The sequence below is a fragment of the Carassius carassius genome, chromosome 48 (assembly GCF_963082965.1).
Source record: "Carassius carassius chromosome 48, fCarCar2.1, whole genome shotgun sequence".
Classification (NCBI taxonomy): domain Eukaryota; kingdom Metazoa; phylum Chordata; class Actinopteri; order Cypriniformes; family Cyprinidae; genus Carassius; species Carassius carassius.
Window position 1 is genome coordinate 1,455,684 of NC_081802.1, and position 16,793 is coordinate 1,472,476.

Sequence of the window (16,793 nt, forward strand, 5' to 3'; positions counted from 1 at the left end):
TTGTAAATATAAATATTGATAAATAATACATAATTCTTGTTCTCTCTACATGCACTATACACACACACACACATATATAGATATATTCAGAAGTGCACCTAATTTCTACAGAAGTGTGGATCATTATTATTGACATTTAGCATGTCATCCAGCATGACCAGGTTATAGATTACAATTCCTGCTCATCTACGACACATGTCTGTGAATTAATTCAATAGAGAGTCTGAGCAAACAGACCGTCAGAATAATGAATTTCTCTCCGGGTCGGCCGGTAAGCTGTGCACACACTCGGCCTCCTGTTTTCCAATATTTCACGTGGAAGCGAGTGAGCTTTGATCAGCGTGCATGACGGAGAGGAAATTAATGCCAAGCACTCACAGAGAGAAAAGCAACTGCAGGTCCTTCTGCTTACAGGGAATTGAGCTTCACATCAAACCAGTTCAAAATATTCATGCAATTTTTGGGTTTGGCAAATGATCTACTTATAAAAATAAATAAAATGCATATCTCATTTCTTCAAAAGGTCGCTTGAATTTTGCACAAAATAAGCTTAATCTTTGTTTGTACTATACCTAATGCACAACAGCACAGCACAAAACACTTTCATGCCAGGCATAAAGGAACCCTGATGTTACATCATTCCCCCTGTGCACCATTAATATTTTTCTACCGCCATCACACACACACACACACACACGCACACACACACACACACACACACACACACACACACACACACACACACACTGGACATGAGGTTGCATTAGTTGGTTTCTTTCTCTGACAAAAATTAGCTCATTATAAAACTATATCAACACAAAAACTCTTTGCATGACACTTTAATTCCAACATACATGTGTGAATCTATATGCATCAATCAATTTTCTTTGTTTTTATGACATTTTGTCCAAGGAAAAACACCACAGGCGTTATTTACGTGACCTGGGTTTATGCCTCTGCTATAGACCCAATGACTCATCGTTTGTCTTGAAATATCTCACTTTTTGCCAACTTTAGAGGCCAGTTTAGAAAATATTTATACTCTGATGATACTCTGCACCACTAGGACTTGAAGGGAACACGTTTTTCTACCAATCTGCCAATTTGTACAAAGCTAGCAATTATAGTTCCTGATATATGATACCCCAAACATGGCTTCTCAGATGTGTTTCGCAATTAAATACCCGAAAACGTTAGAATCTACATGAAATATACACACCTCAGTTCATTATAAAATGTTTATGACTTTTCCCCAGTAAAAAACACCAGAGTTTCTGCCTGTAAATACAATAAATGACCGAGATACAAAGCAGGTCTGATGTAACATCACAGGTTCTCCCGAAAGCCATACTCACGTATTCAGCTGTGTCGTCCATTTCCCACTAACATCCCCCACCCGGGAGGGGAAAGAGGGAGGGCGGTTTGAAAGAGAGGAGAAAGACAGACAGAAAGAAAGAGAGGAAAGCATAAGATGAAACAAGGTAAAAGTGCCAAGGAAATGGAAGAACGGCAGAGTGTTTTAAAGTAGGTCAGTGTGGATTAGAGTGAAAAAAATGGTGAAGATTGAAGACGAGGCTGGAAATTGAGTGGCCACTGCTATCTGAGCATGTCATTCCTGTGGTTTTTTCACCATTTCATTTACTAAAAGTGTAAAATGTCTGCTGTGGAGTTTTAAATCAGATCATAAAGGCAAATCTTCGAAGAAATACTCCAAGATTTGTCTTATGCAGTGCAAATTTAACTTGATGCATAACAGCATGGGGATAATTCACCTCAAGGTACCGTAGCGATATTTTTACACCCCAAAATGTATTTTCATATAAAATTTCTAATGAATATTTTAAACAAATGAATATACCATGACATTTTATTGGAAAAACTAAACGTTTGGCTAAAACAGAAAACTACAGTGATATTTACCTCACAACACTGAGAGTCAATATTAAATCAAAGTTATTTGTATATTTAAATTTATTCTAAAATTCTGATTTCTATATATTTAAATATTGAACAGTGTTGGGAAGGTTACTTTGGAAATGTAATAGGTTACAGATTACAAGTTACCCTGTTTAAAATGTAATAGTAGTGTAACTTTTTCAATTACTTTATTAAAGTAATGTAACTAATTACTTTTGAGTACATTTTGATTACTTTTCTAAATTTGTGAAAATTAAAGAATAATAAATAAAAGCATATACATCAACTTAAATACAGTTATCTAATAAGCATGTGTCCTATTCTGTGTAATAAACTCCTGAAACATTGGTGTTTTTTTTAAACTGCTGTCTCTGTATATGATGATAGTTTTCTCAACATAAGTAAAATGCACATGAAGTGACACAAAGCAGTTCTAGAAATTATGTTTATGTGCTCGTGTACTCCTATATTGAGGCGGCAGAGGTTGAAAACACTGCGAGCTTCAGTAGGCCTATGTGTAGTAAATGAAACCATGTCTTTGCCATTAATTTACAGGAGGGGCGGACTGGGAAAAAAATTCAGACTGGAAAAATTCAAACTCGTACAAACAAATTCATGGACAAAACTATTTTTTATTTTATCTATTTCGTCTATAATCGTTTATCTAACGATTTTTATCTATTTTAAATCTTTAATTTGGGGACATGCAAAATAATTAAAAGTTGTCTCCTGAACTGCACCTTCACTTCCATTTTTCTCTTCAGTCTCTTTATTTTGCCGTTATGCATCTCTCTCATGACTTTAATACTCAAGATTGAACAAAACTATACTTTACAATACAATACTCTACAATACTACAATATCTTTATAGAAAAATCCTAATACTGTAGGCCTACACGAGTCATGTTTTTCCCTTACAAAAATTAACCTTGCTTTTATTAGCCTATATAAAAGTAAAATAACCTTTGTTTAATTTTTTTTTTTTTTTTGCAAATGGATTTGTATTTATTTTTAAATAAATGCATTTGTAAAATAATTTAAAATTTTTGGTTATCACAGTTAAACAATAGTAACCATTTTCTCTGGATTTATAGTTAAATATTAAAATGTAAATTTTCGTAAGGGTTGTGTTGTTGTCTGTCGTTGCTCCCCCTAAACCTATAAAAAAATCGGATTTTATTTTTCAGATAAATTACTACTGTAACATTACTACAGATAATAATGATGTCCTTTATATAGTATTTTGAGTGATGACTGATGAGCAACGTGCTGCTGCTTGATTAAATAAATAAAAAAACAAAGACAAAAAAGCATCTTTACAGATGAAACTGACCTGAAAGCCTGAACAGTAGTTCTGCTTCTCTGCTCCAGCAGTCTCTCTCTCTCTCTCTCTCTCTCTCTCTCTGTCTCTCTCTCTGTCTCTCTCTCTCTCTCTCTCTCTCTCTCTCTTGCATTGATTACTCTGAGTCTGATCCAAACCGTGTGGCGGAGGCGCGGAGAGCGCGCGAGTCACGACTAACACTTCATGATTTATTAGCAGTGTTGGGGAGTAACTAGTTACATGTAACGGCGTTACGTAATTTAATTACAAAATAAATGTAACAGTAATCAGTTACAGTTACTAAGAAAAAATGAGTAATTAAATTACAGTTACTTATGAAAATTGTAACGATTACAAAGAGGATTACATTTGAATATTTACACACATCCACATACAGCTTATTTCTTTCCCAAATTGCACTAAGACATATGGCCCATAATCTCCGAGACGCGGAAAACACATTCGAATCCAGTCATAAAAATGGAATTCAGCCTATAACGCGGACGCAATATGCCACATTTTGGACGAATAAATCAAAAGTAGGTCAGTACACTTGAATCAAAACCCGATATGGACTGATGTCTGTGAATATTAAGCCGCAAAAAGACTGAATATGAATCCTGCACGCTCTGCGTGTCTGTGGAAATCAGGCGCTGACTGGACATCGTGAGAACCGGGACTATTCCCGGTGGCCTGGCAGACGATTTGGCCTTCTACTTTAATATTGTTATTGTATAATTGCAGGCCGAATATACTAAAGCGATTATTTCCGAATCCGCCATTCGATAATTAAATCTCTAATAAATCATGAATCGGTTAGTCGTGACTGGCAATGGTTGGGCTCGCGCGCTCTCCGCGCCTCCGCCGAACGGTTTGGATCAGACTCCAAGTAATCAACGCGAGAGAGAGAAAGAAAAGAGTGGACTGTGTAAGCGCACAGCTGGAGCAGAGAAGCGACACTTGTGTTCAGGGTTTCAGGTGCAGGTCAGTTTCATCTGTAAATATGCTAATGTAGTTTTGTCTTTGTTTACTTAGTCAAGCAGCAGCAGCACATTGCTCGCAATCACTCAAAATACTGTATAAACGACGTCATTATTATCTTTTGTAATGTTACAGTAGTAAGTTAGCAGACAAATCATCATATTTTATCATAGGTTTAGGGGGAGCTAGTGGATACAAAAACAAAACCCTTAGGAAAATTAATGTAGCCTATTGTATGGCACTAACCGTGGTTTAATTATGGAATTTGTAGTAAAAATAAATACAAGTGGTAATTCATTTGCCAAAAAAACAAAATTGCACTTACAAAACATGGTAAAAGTCAAATAAAAATCTTCAGTATTAAAGTCATGAGAGAGATGGATGGATAATGGAAGTGAAGGTGCAGTTCAGGAGAGAACTCTTAATTACGTTGCATGTCCCCAACCTAAGGATTCAAATCTTTTTCATGTCAGGTCCAAAAAAAAATAGTGTTGTCCATGTTTCAGAATGTGTTGTGGGTGTATGAGTGTGAGATTTCCCAGCCTATTTTTTTTCCCCAGTCCACCCCTCATGGAAATTAATCTCTAGAACAGTCACTTCATGAGCATTTTTTACTTATTTTGAGAAACTATCATCATATCATATACAAAGAGACAGCAGTGTTTCAGAAAGACACCAAGTTTAGTACACAAAATAGTACACAAGTTTAGTACACAAAATAGGACACATGCTTATTAGATAACCGTATTTGAGTTGATGTATATGCTTTTATTTTTTTTATTAACTATTTTTCCCCAAACCATTGTTAGATGCAGTTAGATGCCTGTAGTTATGCAAAGATTTGGTTTCAAAAACAGTATCTATAAACTATTTCTTTTGATTTTAAATCTGCTTTGAACTTCAGATCAATCTCTAAGTAAAAGGCAGTACTAAAGTCTGATTGTGTGGTGGATGTGTTCAAATGTGATCATCTTAATTCAGCTGATGAAGAATGATGAAAGTCTGACAGTATTGAGCACTACTGTTAAGGTTAAACCTGCATGGTGTAAAATGGTTGAAGATGATTAACAGTTGCAAATTAACATTCATTAGAAATTTATAAAAGTAATCAAAATGTACTCAAAAGTAATTAGTTACATTACTTTATTAAAGTAATTAAAAAAGTTACACTACTATTACATTTTAAATAGGGTAACTTGTAATCTGTAACCTATTACATTTCCAAAGTAACCTTCCCAACACTGTTTATTAGAGATTTAATTCTCAAATGGCGGATTCGCAAATGATCGCTTTAGTACATTCGGCAGGCAATTATACAATAATGATATTAAATAGTGGGGCAAAATCGGCTGCCAGGCCACCGGGAATTGTCCCGGTTCTCCCGGTGTCCAGTCCGCGCCTGATTTCCACAGACACGCGGAACGTGCAGGAGTCATATATTGCATTTTTGTGGCTTACTATTCACAGACACTAGTCGATGTCATGTTTTGATTCAAATGTACTGACCTACTTTTGATTTAGTCATCCATAATGTGGCATAATCCGTCCACGTTAGGCATTCCGTTTTTATGACTGGATTCTACGAACCAGACTGTGTTTCCGCATCCCGGAAATTATTAGGGCGGTACGTCTCAGTATAGTCAGTGCAATTTGGGAAATAAATCAGTTAAATCTGTATGTGGATGTGTGTAAATATTCAAATGTAATCCCCTTTGTAATCGTTAAAAATTTCATAAGTAACTGTAATTTAATTACTCATTTTTTCGTAGTAACTGTAACTAATTACAGTTACAATAATTTTGTAATTAAATTACGTAACGCCGTTACATGTAACTCCCCAACACTGATATTGAATATTTACATATATAAAATGAATTCAATGTCAGATGAATAAAAGATTGTGATATATAATGTGTGTGCAGGATAAAGCCACATATCGGCATAATATAAACAAATTCCCACGCAAGAGACAACTGTACATGATCCTTTCATTAATTTAAAATCTTAAGTCAAGGTTTCCCTTATGAAAATTAACCATGGTTTTACTACAAATAAAACCAAAAAACCATGGTTACTATAGTTAAACCATGGTAACCACAAATTAACCATGGTTTTGCTAAATTAACCATAGTTTAACCATGGTATTTGTAGTAAATCTGTGGTTATACAAATGGTAGTCAACACGCCAAAAAACCATAGTTTTACTATAATAAAACCATGGTTATTTTTCGTAAGGGTTGTCCAAAACTGTAATATTTGCAGCTGTGAGGAGAATATCTGTAATTTCACTGCTGTTTTCATGACAGAAGCTTGTATTATAATTTTAGGTAGCAGCCAGAGGCACTCGCTTGCTTTTTCTTCTTTTGCCGCTTGTGCTTTGAAATGAAATATACACACCTCAGTTCATTATAAAATGTTTATGACCTTTCCCCAGTAACAAACACCAGAGTTTCTGCCTATAAATACATTCTTTATAAAAGGATTTTCATACAATTGTTGCAATGGCCATGTGTGTGTTAAATACTGGCAAGAGTTAACCAATCATCTGCGCACCCTTGATGATGTCAGATGACAAAAAACGTGGCAAGTAAAATAATAACGCTACAACTTTTTTTGCAACAAGAAACATTAATGATCATTGTCGCGCAAACATACCTGTGCATCGGCTAGCATGACATCCTTGATGAGGGGCAGGCCGCGAGATTCGCCGTTCTCCACACGGACGTAGTGCACCTGGTACCCACGGATCTGCCCGTGCTGTTTCCCTGGCAACAGGGAGCGCCACATCACCTTGATGGCGGTGGAGTTGAGCACCTCGACCTCCACGCGGCGAGGGGGGGCCCCAGGCACTGCGATGGGAGAAGATGACGCCACGAGGGATTGAAATAACCATTTTATTAACATTAAAACTACATTTAAAAAAAGATAATGGTGGTTTTTGCCTGTGCAAAACTCACCAATATGATACTATGGTGTTCCTTTGCACTACGTGAGTTACTTACCTAATGTTTGTTCATATTACTGTTAGTTTGAGCAATAGTAGCTGTGATAATGATGTAAACGACATACGAAGGTGAAGTTTTACAATCAAAACACATTAATTGGTATCTTTAGTCTTTAACGCAAAATTAACATTAACTTATCTAGATTTTTTTTTTTTTTTTTTTTTTTACTTTTTACCAAAGTTAGAGGCCAGTTTTAAAAATATTTTCATCCCCATGAGACTCTAAAGCACTTGGACTTGAAGGGAACACATTTTTCTACCAATCTCCCAATTTATACATAGTTTACAATCATAGTTCCTGAGATATCATAACCTAAATTTTACTTTCCAGACTTTTGGGGCTTAAAAAAAAAAACGTGAAAACACTAAGATATACATGAGATACTTTACACAACCTCAGTTCATTATAAAAATCATGCAACGCAATAAAACTGTTTACATGAGACTTGAACTTCAACATATACTCATATAACAATGAGTCTCTGTTGACTACCATTTGATCTTAAAGAATTGTTTCACTATTTACCAAATTTAGAAGTCAGTTATGACAATATTTCAATCCCGATGAGACTCCGAACCACTTGGACTTGAAGAGAACACATCTTTCTACATAGCAGCAATCATGGTTCCTGATATATCATTCCCTAAACATGGCTTCCCCAGCATTTATTAGCTATAATGTCAGGATCTACATGGAATATTTTACAGAACTCAGTTTCAGTCCCATATAAACAATATCATCTTTAATTACATCTGATTCGACATGGATAGACTTCCAAAATAGTACAATGTACCAATCCTTATGGAGCACCTCAAGAGCATACGATATGCCAACCTCTGTACGGATGAAAAGAAACTAAGCCCTAGCGTCTCAGCTAGTACGTACATTCAATTATGTGAAACCAGGCTACTGATTAAGCGCTCATCTTCAGGGACATTTAATCAACTGTAATATCACACCTCCATATACCCGAGCTACCATTTCATCCCCTTCCATTTCACTATCATTCCCTACTGATCAGTTTCTCGAGTCTGCCGTCTGCAGTCTTTTACCTGCGAGCTAATGAAAATCCTTTTATACGAGGCCTTGATGTTTAATACCTCCAGTCATTCAGCACTGCTGTAAGGAGGAGACCCATTTCCTGGATGGTCGATAAAAGACGGCATAAGGGCAAGTACTGTATATTGGGGCCCGATTATTCCGTGTTAGATGCTATAAGGTACAAGTCCCAAGGATGTGACTGCCATAATGTATTGCTACCCAAATAACTCCATGTTTTGGGTTGGACAAATGAGATTTCCCATCAGAGGTCTTGGGGATGCCTTCCCGCTCTCCTGACCCTTCTTTAGCTTTGACCAGCCCGTCAAAACCATCCATCCTAGGGCGGCCCAAAGCACCAGTAAAAGGCTGTGCTCCGTATTGATTACTAGCTTGTATCTTGAACTAGCGCTGTCAGTCATTGAGAAAGACTGCTGTCATCGGGGAACATCCGACACAATTTCTTACTCGAGCTGGATTTATTTCAGTGCTCATAAACTGTCCGACTGCTTTACAAAGAGAAGTGAAGGGAGAAAATGACGCTAAGTCAATGTTTCCTCTATCACGTAATGCTAGTCAATAGATCTCCTCCCCAAAAGAGTGAGCTGTCTTCGCAGACATATAATCAACATTCCTCTCGCCTCCTTCACCTTATTAGATTTACTTTCTTACTAAGCTCGGCCAGAGACCATAAAAGGTCACTGGAAAACAAATGGGGGGAAAACATAAGACCAAATATGGTGGCTGTAGGAAAGTAGGTCCTGCCTTACTTTATACTTCCTTTTTAAAGGCTTGCTTATATGGTATAATTTGAAAGCTTCGATTTGAATCTTTACAATGAATGCCATAACTTTTGGTTTTATGATATAAGAAGTAGTAAAGTTAGGCATAAATATGCATTTGTATCGCTTTTTGATTTTTGAAACCAATATCATAAGAAAGCTGTCATTCTCAGGAATTTCACAATGTATTTTCACGTTTCTCTCTGCTTTTGTCATTTGAAATCTGTTTTGTCACAGATGTGCACCACAGAAAAAAAAGATTATTATTTTGAAACATGAAAGCACAGCAAATAATCTGATAAAAATTTTTCTGACAAAAACTTACAGTGGAGGATGCGGTATGCAGAATGGAATAAAAATACCATTTCAGTAAATATCCATTTTGATTTTGTAAAATTGCTATTATTATAATGCAAAAACTGTGTGCATAAACAGTGAATTCTTTGTTTTAGTTTGTGTTGAAGACTAGTGAGCAGCAGCAGCTGGCATCTCATCTCCAGGAGGCAGGCGGGATCCTGAGGTGATGCTCAACACACGAGACAACAAAGATGCACACGTAAGGAATGACAAAGATGGAGGATGTGGATTCTGTTTTAGATTTAGATTTTATAATTTATAGGTATATAAATTCCCTTCAGTTATAATTCAATAACTCCTGTACGCTCTTTTGGGAAAAAATAGTTTTGTTTTTTTCTGGAATCAAACAATATCAGTCGCAGATAGCTGGTCTAAATAGAACCTGTCTGAATAACAGACTTTTAAATACAAAAAAAATAAATAAATAAATAAATAAATCAAGAAGCACCTACTTTTCGTAGTGTTTATTGTAATATCTGAAACATATATAATGTTATTCATTGAAGAATTACAATCTTATTTTGTATTTCAAGATGTTTTCTATACAATGTCACCATTTGTATGTGTGTAAGGTAAACATTTCAAATTGGGTATGCCAAATCCAGGTGGAAACCCCCTAAAGGACCACTTGTTTTGTAGCTTAAAGAAGTGTTTTTTGTCTTGGTGAACTGGCACATTTCTCAAAGTTATTAAAGATTAATAATGAAATACTATTTAAAAATATCATGTTTAATTCAATGCATTACTTGACATTTTGTTTTAAGATTCGAGATTCTATATATGAAAGCAAGTTAGAAAAGAAGCTTTGAAGTGAGTAATGTTAATGAGGGTTTAAGTACCATCCTCGTCTGTATGGCAGAGCTGCGGCTCACTTGCGGGACCCGGACCCACGCTGGTGGAGGCTGCCACAGTGACTTGGTACAAGGTCCATTTCTCCAGCCGTTGCAGCAAGATTGTACTGAACGTTGGTGGCACCGCTGGCTCCTCCAAGGGCTCCGTGCTGGCCCCGGCCCCCACCACTGCGTAGCGCACTATGTACCCGGACAGTGCCCCGTTTTGGCTCTCGGCCGGCGGAGGGCGCCAACTTACCAGCAGGGTGGTGGAGCTGGGGCTGGAGCACTTAATGTCTTGAGGGGGGGCGGAGGGCTCTGCTCAGGTTTGGGAAAGGGGGGGGGGGGGGGGAGGAAAGGGTGGAAAACAAAAAACGAAAAGATGGGAAAGAGAAAAAGAAAATGATAAAAGGGAAAAAACAACTGAAAAAAAAATTAAGCAGAGACGTACTGAAACATAAAACCAAAAAAACACCAAATGCAAACGGAAAAGCTTGGTTTTGAATGGGTCGGGGTGTTTGGCATGCATACATTAATATGAAGTATGAAGGCTTAACTTTGGCTGGATTTCTGTGTCACAGATCTAGAAGTAACACCACAGATGTTGGGTGTAAGATACAACAGTTTAGCCAGCTATAACCAGCTGTACGCGAGCCAAAGATTTAACCCATCTTTCACAGTAAATACCCTGGGCTCTCAGGATATATTTCCACCATGAGGGGAAAATAGATCACATTATTTGCATTTGAATGAAGGCCATTCATTGCAGTATTTCGGGGCGTCTTTGTCAGGTACTTCCCCTCGCACATATCAGAAATTACAACTTCTGTGCCATTCTAAATCAGTATAAAAGTCTCGTTTAAAATGCACAGAGTGTCTGCTTACTAAATGCTTGAGCATAGGAATGCATTATACCGTTTAAAGGGCTGTAAAATATTTATCTTCATTGTAAAATCAAGAATTAAAAGTCGTGCTGATCCCTGAAGCCATTACTAACACAAATGAATAAGGGGTAAATGGACAGATGGGGATAAAATCCCAATAATTTGTGACTGAAATTCAAATGGATGAGCACCATCATTGGAAAACAAAAGAAAAGTCATTCAAAACGGATTATGGAAAAATGAGGAAAAACTCTCCGCAAAACAATGGTTGGAAAGAAACTGTTAGGACCGAAATTTCAACTCAGAAGAATCATGGAAAGCCACCAAGCTTTAAACAGAAAGGAAGACCATTAAAAACAGCAAAAACCAAAACAAAACCAAAAACACAAAAACATTTTCTTGTACATTATACGTACCTGACTTCTTCAAACACTAACTTTTAAAGACTTTCTTACCACAAGCACCCGATTCGAGGGAGACTATATTTCCCCAGAGTCGGTTGGGTTCGGCCCTCTCCTTCTACTGCTGAGCTCACCGAATACAGCTCAGATCAAACTCTTTATGTTAATTTAGTTTAGTCCAATAACACTGAAGTCTGGATTTTTTTTTTTTTGGTTGGAGGGAGAGAGCTTTCCCTGTGCTTTCATCAGTCTGCACTATTCACTGTTTGCAATAGCCTGAGGGTCCACAAGATTGAGATCAGGGTGCTAGCACCTCACTAACATCCAACCATTCATACCCAAGTTATATAATCCACTCCAATTCAACCCATCAGCAGCGCAGCTGTGCTTTTGTTTGAGAAACAGATTTGTCCCGTCACCAGCCAGCTTTCATCATAGGTGTCACCCGTCCCAGAGTTCAGTGAGTGACATTATTCAGAGCCCTATTTATTACTGGATTTCCATCCTCCATTTGAAAATATTTTCTGAAGGTATACTTACTCTCTTGAAGAATATTTGCATTCAGTTCTCATAAATCAACTCGGTTTGAGTGCGGGAGGAAAGTTTAGTATCTGAGAGTTGCAAAACTACCTGAAGGTTTAGGCTCATGATCAAACAATTGATTGGACTCAATCTATATGTAGACTTGTGGACCTCCAAGTGAAATCCCTCTTCAAAAAAAAAAAGAGTTCTACCACAAAACCAATATCGAAAGATGTTAACGGTTAACAGAATGACGTAATACAGGTACAAATTGTGACGCTGCTTTGAATAAAGGTGAAAAACAAATGCAAGTACAGTTTTGTTTGGCTAAAAAGGTTTCGCAATTAGTTTGCGAGCTGGAACAATTGACCGAACTGATTGGAATCTACTTGTGGACCTTCAAGATGGTCTTGCACTAATCCCAAGATAAAGACTGGTGCGGTAACCCTTGCCCCCAGTTTGTGGACCCTCTATGACCATGTTTGAAACCTGTGCATCACTCAATAACCATTGACTCTTAAGCACATTTCCCTCTTGCACCTACTTGGTCAAGGTAGGAGTGTCTATCTCCACTAACCCTCAAGAGTTTGGACACATCCCCCAAAGTTGACAACAAGTTGGGGGATATGGAGGGTGAGGTGAGTACTCTCTGCCAGACCATTTCAGGGGCTTTGGTTCGTAACTGTGGCCTGACCCACCAACAGTGACCTGACTGGGTTCCAACTGAGCAGTCCTGTACCAAAAAAGCTACAAACACAATAGACTTTCCTTTCACGCCTTCGTGAGGAAGTCCAGTCTGCCACTTGGTGTAGTTCAATATAGATCTACAAAGAGGGAATCCTGAAGTTGAACTGGCCAATAAGTGTTTGAACATCTTGGGAATTCTCTGTGAAGACGATGGCACTCTTTCTAGCCTGCACAAAGTTGTGAAGGGATCTGAACCAATTCTGCAAGTGTATGTGACAGTTCTACACCTCAAGGTCACTGTACGCCTACAAATAAGCACTGTAAAGTTGGTTATGTGGCCGACTGTTGAAACGTGAGGTGGCAGACTGGGCTTTCCTCTGAACGACGGTCACTTACCTCTTGGGAAACCACACTGTAATGTTTGTTTATATGTTAGGTTGAGGTGAGTTTGTGCTAAATTGCTTCTAACTGTCCAAGCTTGTCGCCTCCCTGACCTTGTTATGGGTAAATCTGCACTACTTTAGTTTATGCTCGAGGGAAGACGTTGGCAGATGTAGTGAACCACGTCTCACATCTCTGTGAGATCCTGCGGGACAAAGTGAAATCCCGTAAGCCTACGGCTGTCCCACCGGGATACTTACTCTCATCTTTAGTTTAATGGATTTGCATTGGCAATGCTAAGCACTGCTGCATGTCGAGCTTGCACGTTAAACTTAACCACAAAAATAAGAGCAAAAAAAGCTGTTTCCTCAAGTATGTTAGAGTAAAACCAAACTAAAATGAAATAACGTTGAAAACCTGCGTAATGAACAGAAATAAATTTAAACCAGGTGACGTCAAGCCAGAGCAGGTGAGCTTTAGTTTCATTTCAGGAGACAAAGTGAAACAGAAGAGCTAGAAAGAAAAATGGAGGTAGAAAGTGCACCGCATTGTTCCAGGATACAATATATGAAGACACCGACAGTGGGACAGACATATAAAGATGGAACAGAAGGGAACACACACAGTGTACACAACATGCCAGAGGTCAAAGGATGCATTAACAGAGCGCCCCCCGGGGGTAATGGGAGAAATACATGCATTCACTGCTCTCTCTCTTTTACAGTGTGTGTCAATGCAGCAGGTTTATTGCATCCCAGCACTCACTCACTCACCCAACCCCATCCCACCCCACCCATTCTGCACCAACAAGCCACACAGGTAGAAACAGAAGATGAGTTAAAATGGTCCACATCTGCTGCCATGGCTTTGTGGCATCTTCCACACACTGAAAGTGTATCTGAAGAATCAAATCTTGTAAAAAAAAAACTTTAACCAAAAGGAGCATCTAACGTCAACATGAAAACAAAATACATTAATTTTTGCAAAGTTACAAAGAGAAATACAAACTTTATCTTGGTAATCAAATGTACTAAGTTGCTCTGCCTCCAAGCCTTTTTTTTTTTTATCAAAAAATGTGTTCTCCAATATCCCTTACATCAGATTACAAAAGTAAAATGGGTTTTGAATGCCATTTCATGTTGACATTAAATTGAGTTTTTAACCTTTACATTAAAAAATAATCTAAGCTCAATTATAGGAATCATTCTGAAGGTGCACATCATTTTTTCTTTGTTGATCTGGCATGGGAGTTAGCTATAATCATGCAGAATTGTGAAAATGCCACATTCACAAGTGCATTTGTCACCCATTATTCATTCAGAAAGTGGTCTGTGCTCAATAAAAAATAAAATAAATTAAAAGAACAATTATAATTTCAATCACTCAGAGAAATATAACTGAAATGTATCTTAGATTGGTATAAAAGACTGAGACCGCAATGGAAATACATGATGTTTGGGGGCAGTTCAGCTTCACTCACAAATTACTATGCTTTGTAAGGAAAACCTTTGCAAAATAGATGCATTTTCACTCATGCTCTCAGACTTCTGAGCTGAATACAAGTAACAGCAATTTTTTAACACAGGGCACATGCCAGCTGCAAGGTTTCCTACAAGCTCAGATGATTTCATGCACCGAATCATGATGCGACTCAGCAAGGGTGTATTTTTAGGCCGGAGGCTTGAATAATTCAGCCGGTCTCCCAGCGTAAATGCTGACTACCTGCAGGTCACTGACTGCTCTGCTTTCAGTAATACACAGTCAGGGACTAGATGTGGTGGAAAGCCATGGCAGACCCCAGAGTCAATAATATTTTGTGCGCCTCAATCAGATGGGAGGAAAAAAAGTACATTTGCTGTTGACACATGAAAAAGAAATACGAACACAGAAGAAAGGAGGGAGCGCGCAGGGGAGCCAAACGGCACGCTCACCGCAGATCAATCAACCCACATTGATTTGTTTGTTTCACATGTAGGAAATCTCTGAAGTACATAACTGTGACATAGAGAGACCCAGATGAAAGAAAAACCAAACAAAGAAGAAAAAAAAAGTGTGTGTGACACCATCCCGCTGAAGGGCAAGGAATCCATTAAACTAAACAACACAGGCCATTGAAAAGTTTGGGCTTTAACCTTTATCTTCCAAAAAAAAGATATTAATTATGTTTAAAACATCAGATTATGTGTAAAGCAGTGATTTACATAAGAATGTTTTTACAAACAATTTGTTCTGCTCGTTTTTATCTTCTTTTTAAAACAATTCGTCAACATGCACAGAAAGGAATTATTCAAGAGCATAAAGCTTTGCCAACTCATTTTGAAAAATTCTCATCAAAACAACATCACCTTTGCAGTTTGCATGAAACAAAACTCACTTCTGGCTCAAAAGTGATGCTGTTTTGTGTCATTCAGATGCATAAACAAAGCAAGGAGAACCACTGCCAGAAAACCTGAAGCAGAACACCTGTCAAGAACCAGGGACCAGACAAGCATTCAGTCTGCTGCACACACAAGCACACCATTATCATTTACTTTTGACATTTCTGTAGTCGATAAACAATATCCCTGGATTGGAAAACGAGGGTGAAGGTTACAGTGGCCCTTTCATCAGTGTGGTGTTGTATCCCATCGAAACCTCAAAATAGCCATTAAGTCTTGGCATTTCTTAATCAAAATACAATATTAGACCCCCCAACCCTTCATTCATGTCCCTAGGAAAGGAAATGGACTACATACTGGCTTGGGACGTCCTTTGGGATATTTCGTTGGTGAAGGCTCCAATGCCTTTGTTGGAGACGGCAGCCAGAGAGAAGAAGTACTCTGTATTTGCACGTAGACCCTCCACCACATAGGAAGAGGTTGGGCCGAATGTTTTCTTTACCTGTTTGGCCGAAAATAATAACGTTACTGCTAATGACATGTACAAAAGTGGTCCTGATAACATATCTGAGAAGATCTGTGAAGAAGGCACCTGAGATTCTTGCCTGCCCTCTCTGTAATGCAATTCGTAACTGATGATTCCCTCTTTCTCGAAGGCCGGTTCCCATGTTAGCTCAACACTCGTGTCTGACACCTCACCAACCTGGAAGTTGGTCGGCTGTCCAGGGACTACAAATGGAGCCAGTGTTGATAATTTAATAGACATGAGACTAAATAAACAAAGAGATTTACAACTGTATATTTAGTGAATGTGGTGCAAACATTTGCCCAGTGGCAACTGAGTTAGAACAATAACCCAGTTTAAATAGCTTGCTCACATTTAGTGACACTGGGTACAAAATACATTTATAATGACGTTTACTAATCTTGCAAACTTTGAAAACAAACATAGCCAATTGCTAACCTGTTGTTTTTGACTTCACAACAATAAAAAAGAACATTTCCAAATATTGAAACTATTTTTAGCTACATATTTAGTTAATTCAAGACTGACAACAGAGACTCAATTTCCTACGTCTTTAGCCAATTGAACACTGAAAACAGACATTTTTCAATTTCTAAACTCACTTTGCTACACCGTTAGCTCACCCAATACTAACAATGTACTTTTACAATTACAAAACTCACTTTGCTACATCGTTAGCTCACCAAACACTGAAAACAGACTTTTTCAATAGCTAAACTCACCTTGCTACATCTTGAGCCCACCAAACACAACAGTCATTTTCAATCGCTAAATTCAATTTAA

The 16,793-nt window shown here is 37.9% G+C and overlaps 1 protein-coding gene across 18 annotated transcripts in view; it reads right to left on the reverse strand.

Annotated features, from left to right (window-relative positions):
• The window catches only part of LOC132131136 (receptor-type tyrosine-protein phosphatase S-like), a 131,888-nt gene that overhangs the window by 35,961 nt on the left and 79,134 nt on the right, over positions 1 to 16,793 (reverse strand). For 9 of the 18 annotated variants that reach the window (XM_059543096.1, XM_059543099.1, XM_059543105.1 and 6 more), the window contains 5 exons: positions 16,077 to 16,213; positions 15,842 to 15,986; positions 10,241 to 10,549; positions 6,875 to 7,068; positions 1,356 to 1,382 (listed from right to left, as the gene is read on the reverse strand). In XM_059543096.1, coding sequence (XP_059399079.1) covers positions 1,356 to 1,382; positions 6,875 to 7,068; positions 10,241 to 10,549; positions 15,842 to 15,986; positions 16,077 to 16,213 — 812 coding nt within the window. The remainder of the gene's footprint in view (positions 1 to 1,355; positions 1,383 to 6,874; positions 7,069 to 10,240; positions 10,550 to 15,841; positions 15,987 to 16,076; positions 16,214 to 16,793) is intronic. The other 9 variants (XM_059543108.1, XM_059543113.1, XM_059543107.1 and 6 more) reach the window with 2 other exon arrangements.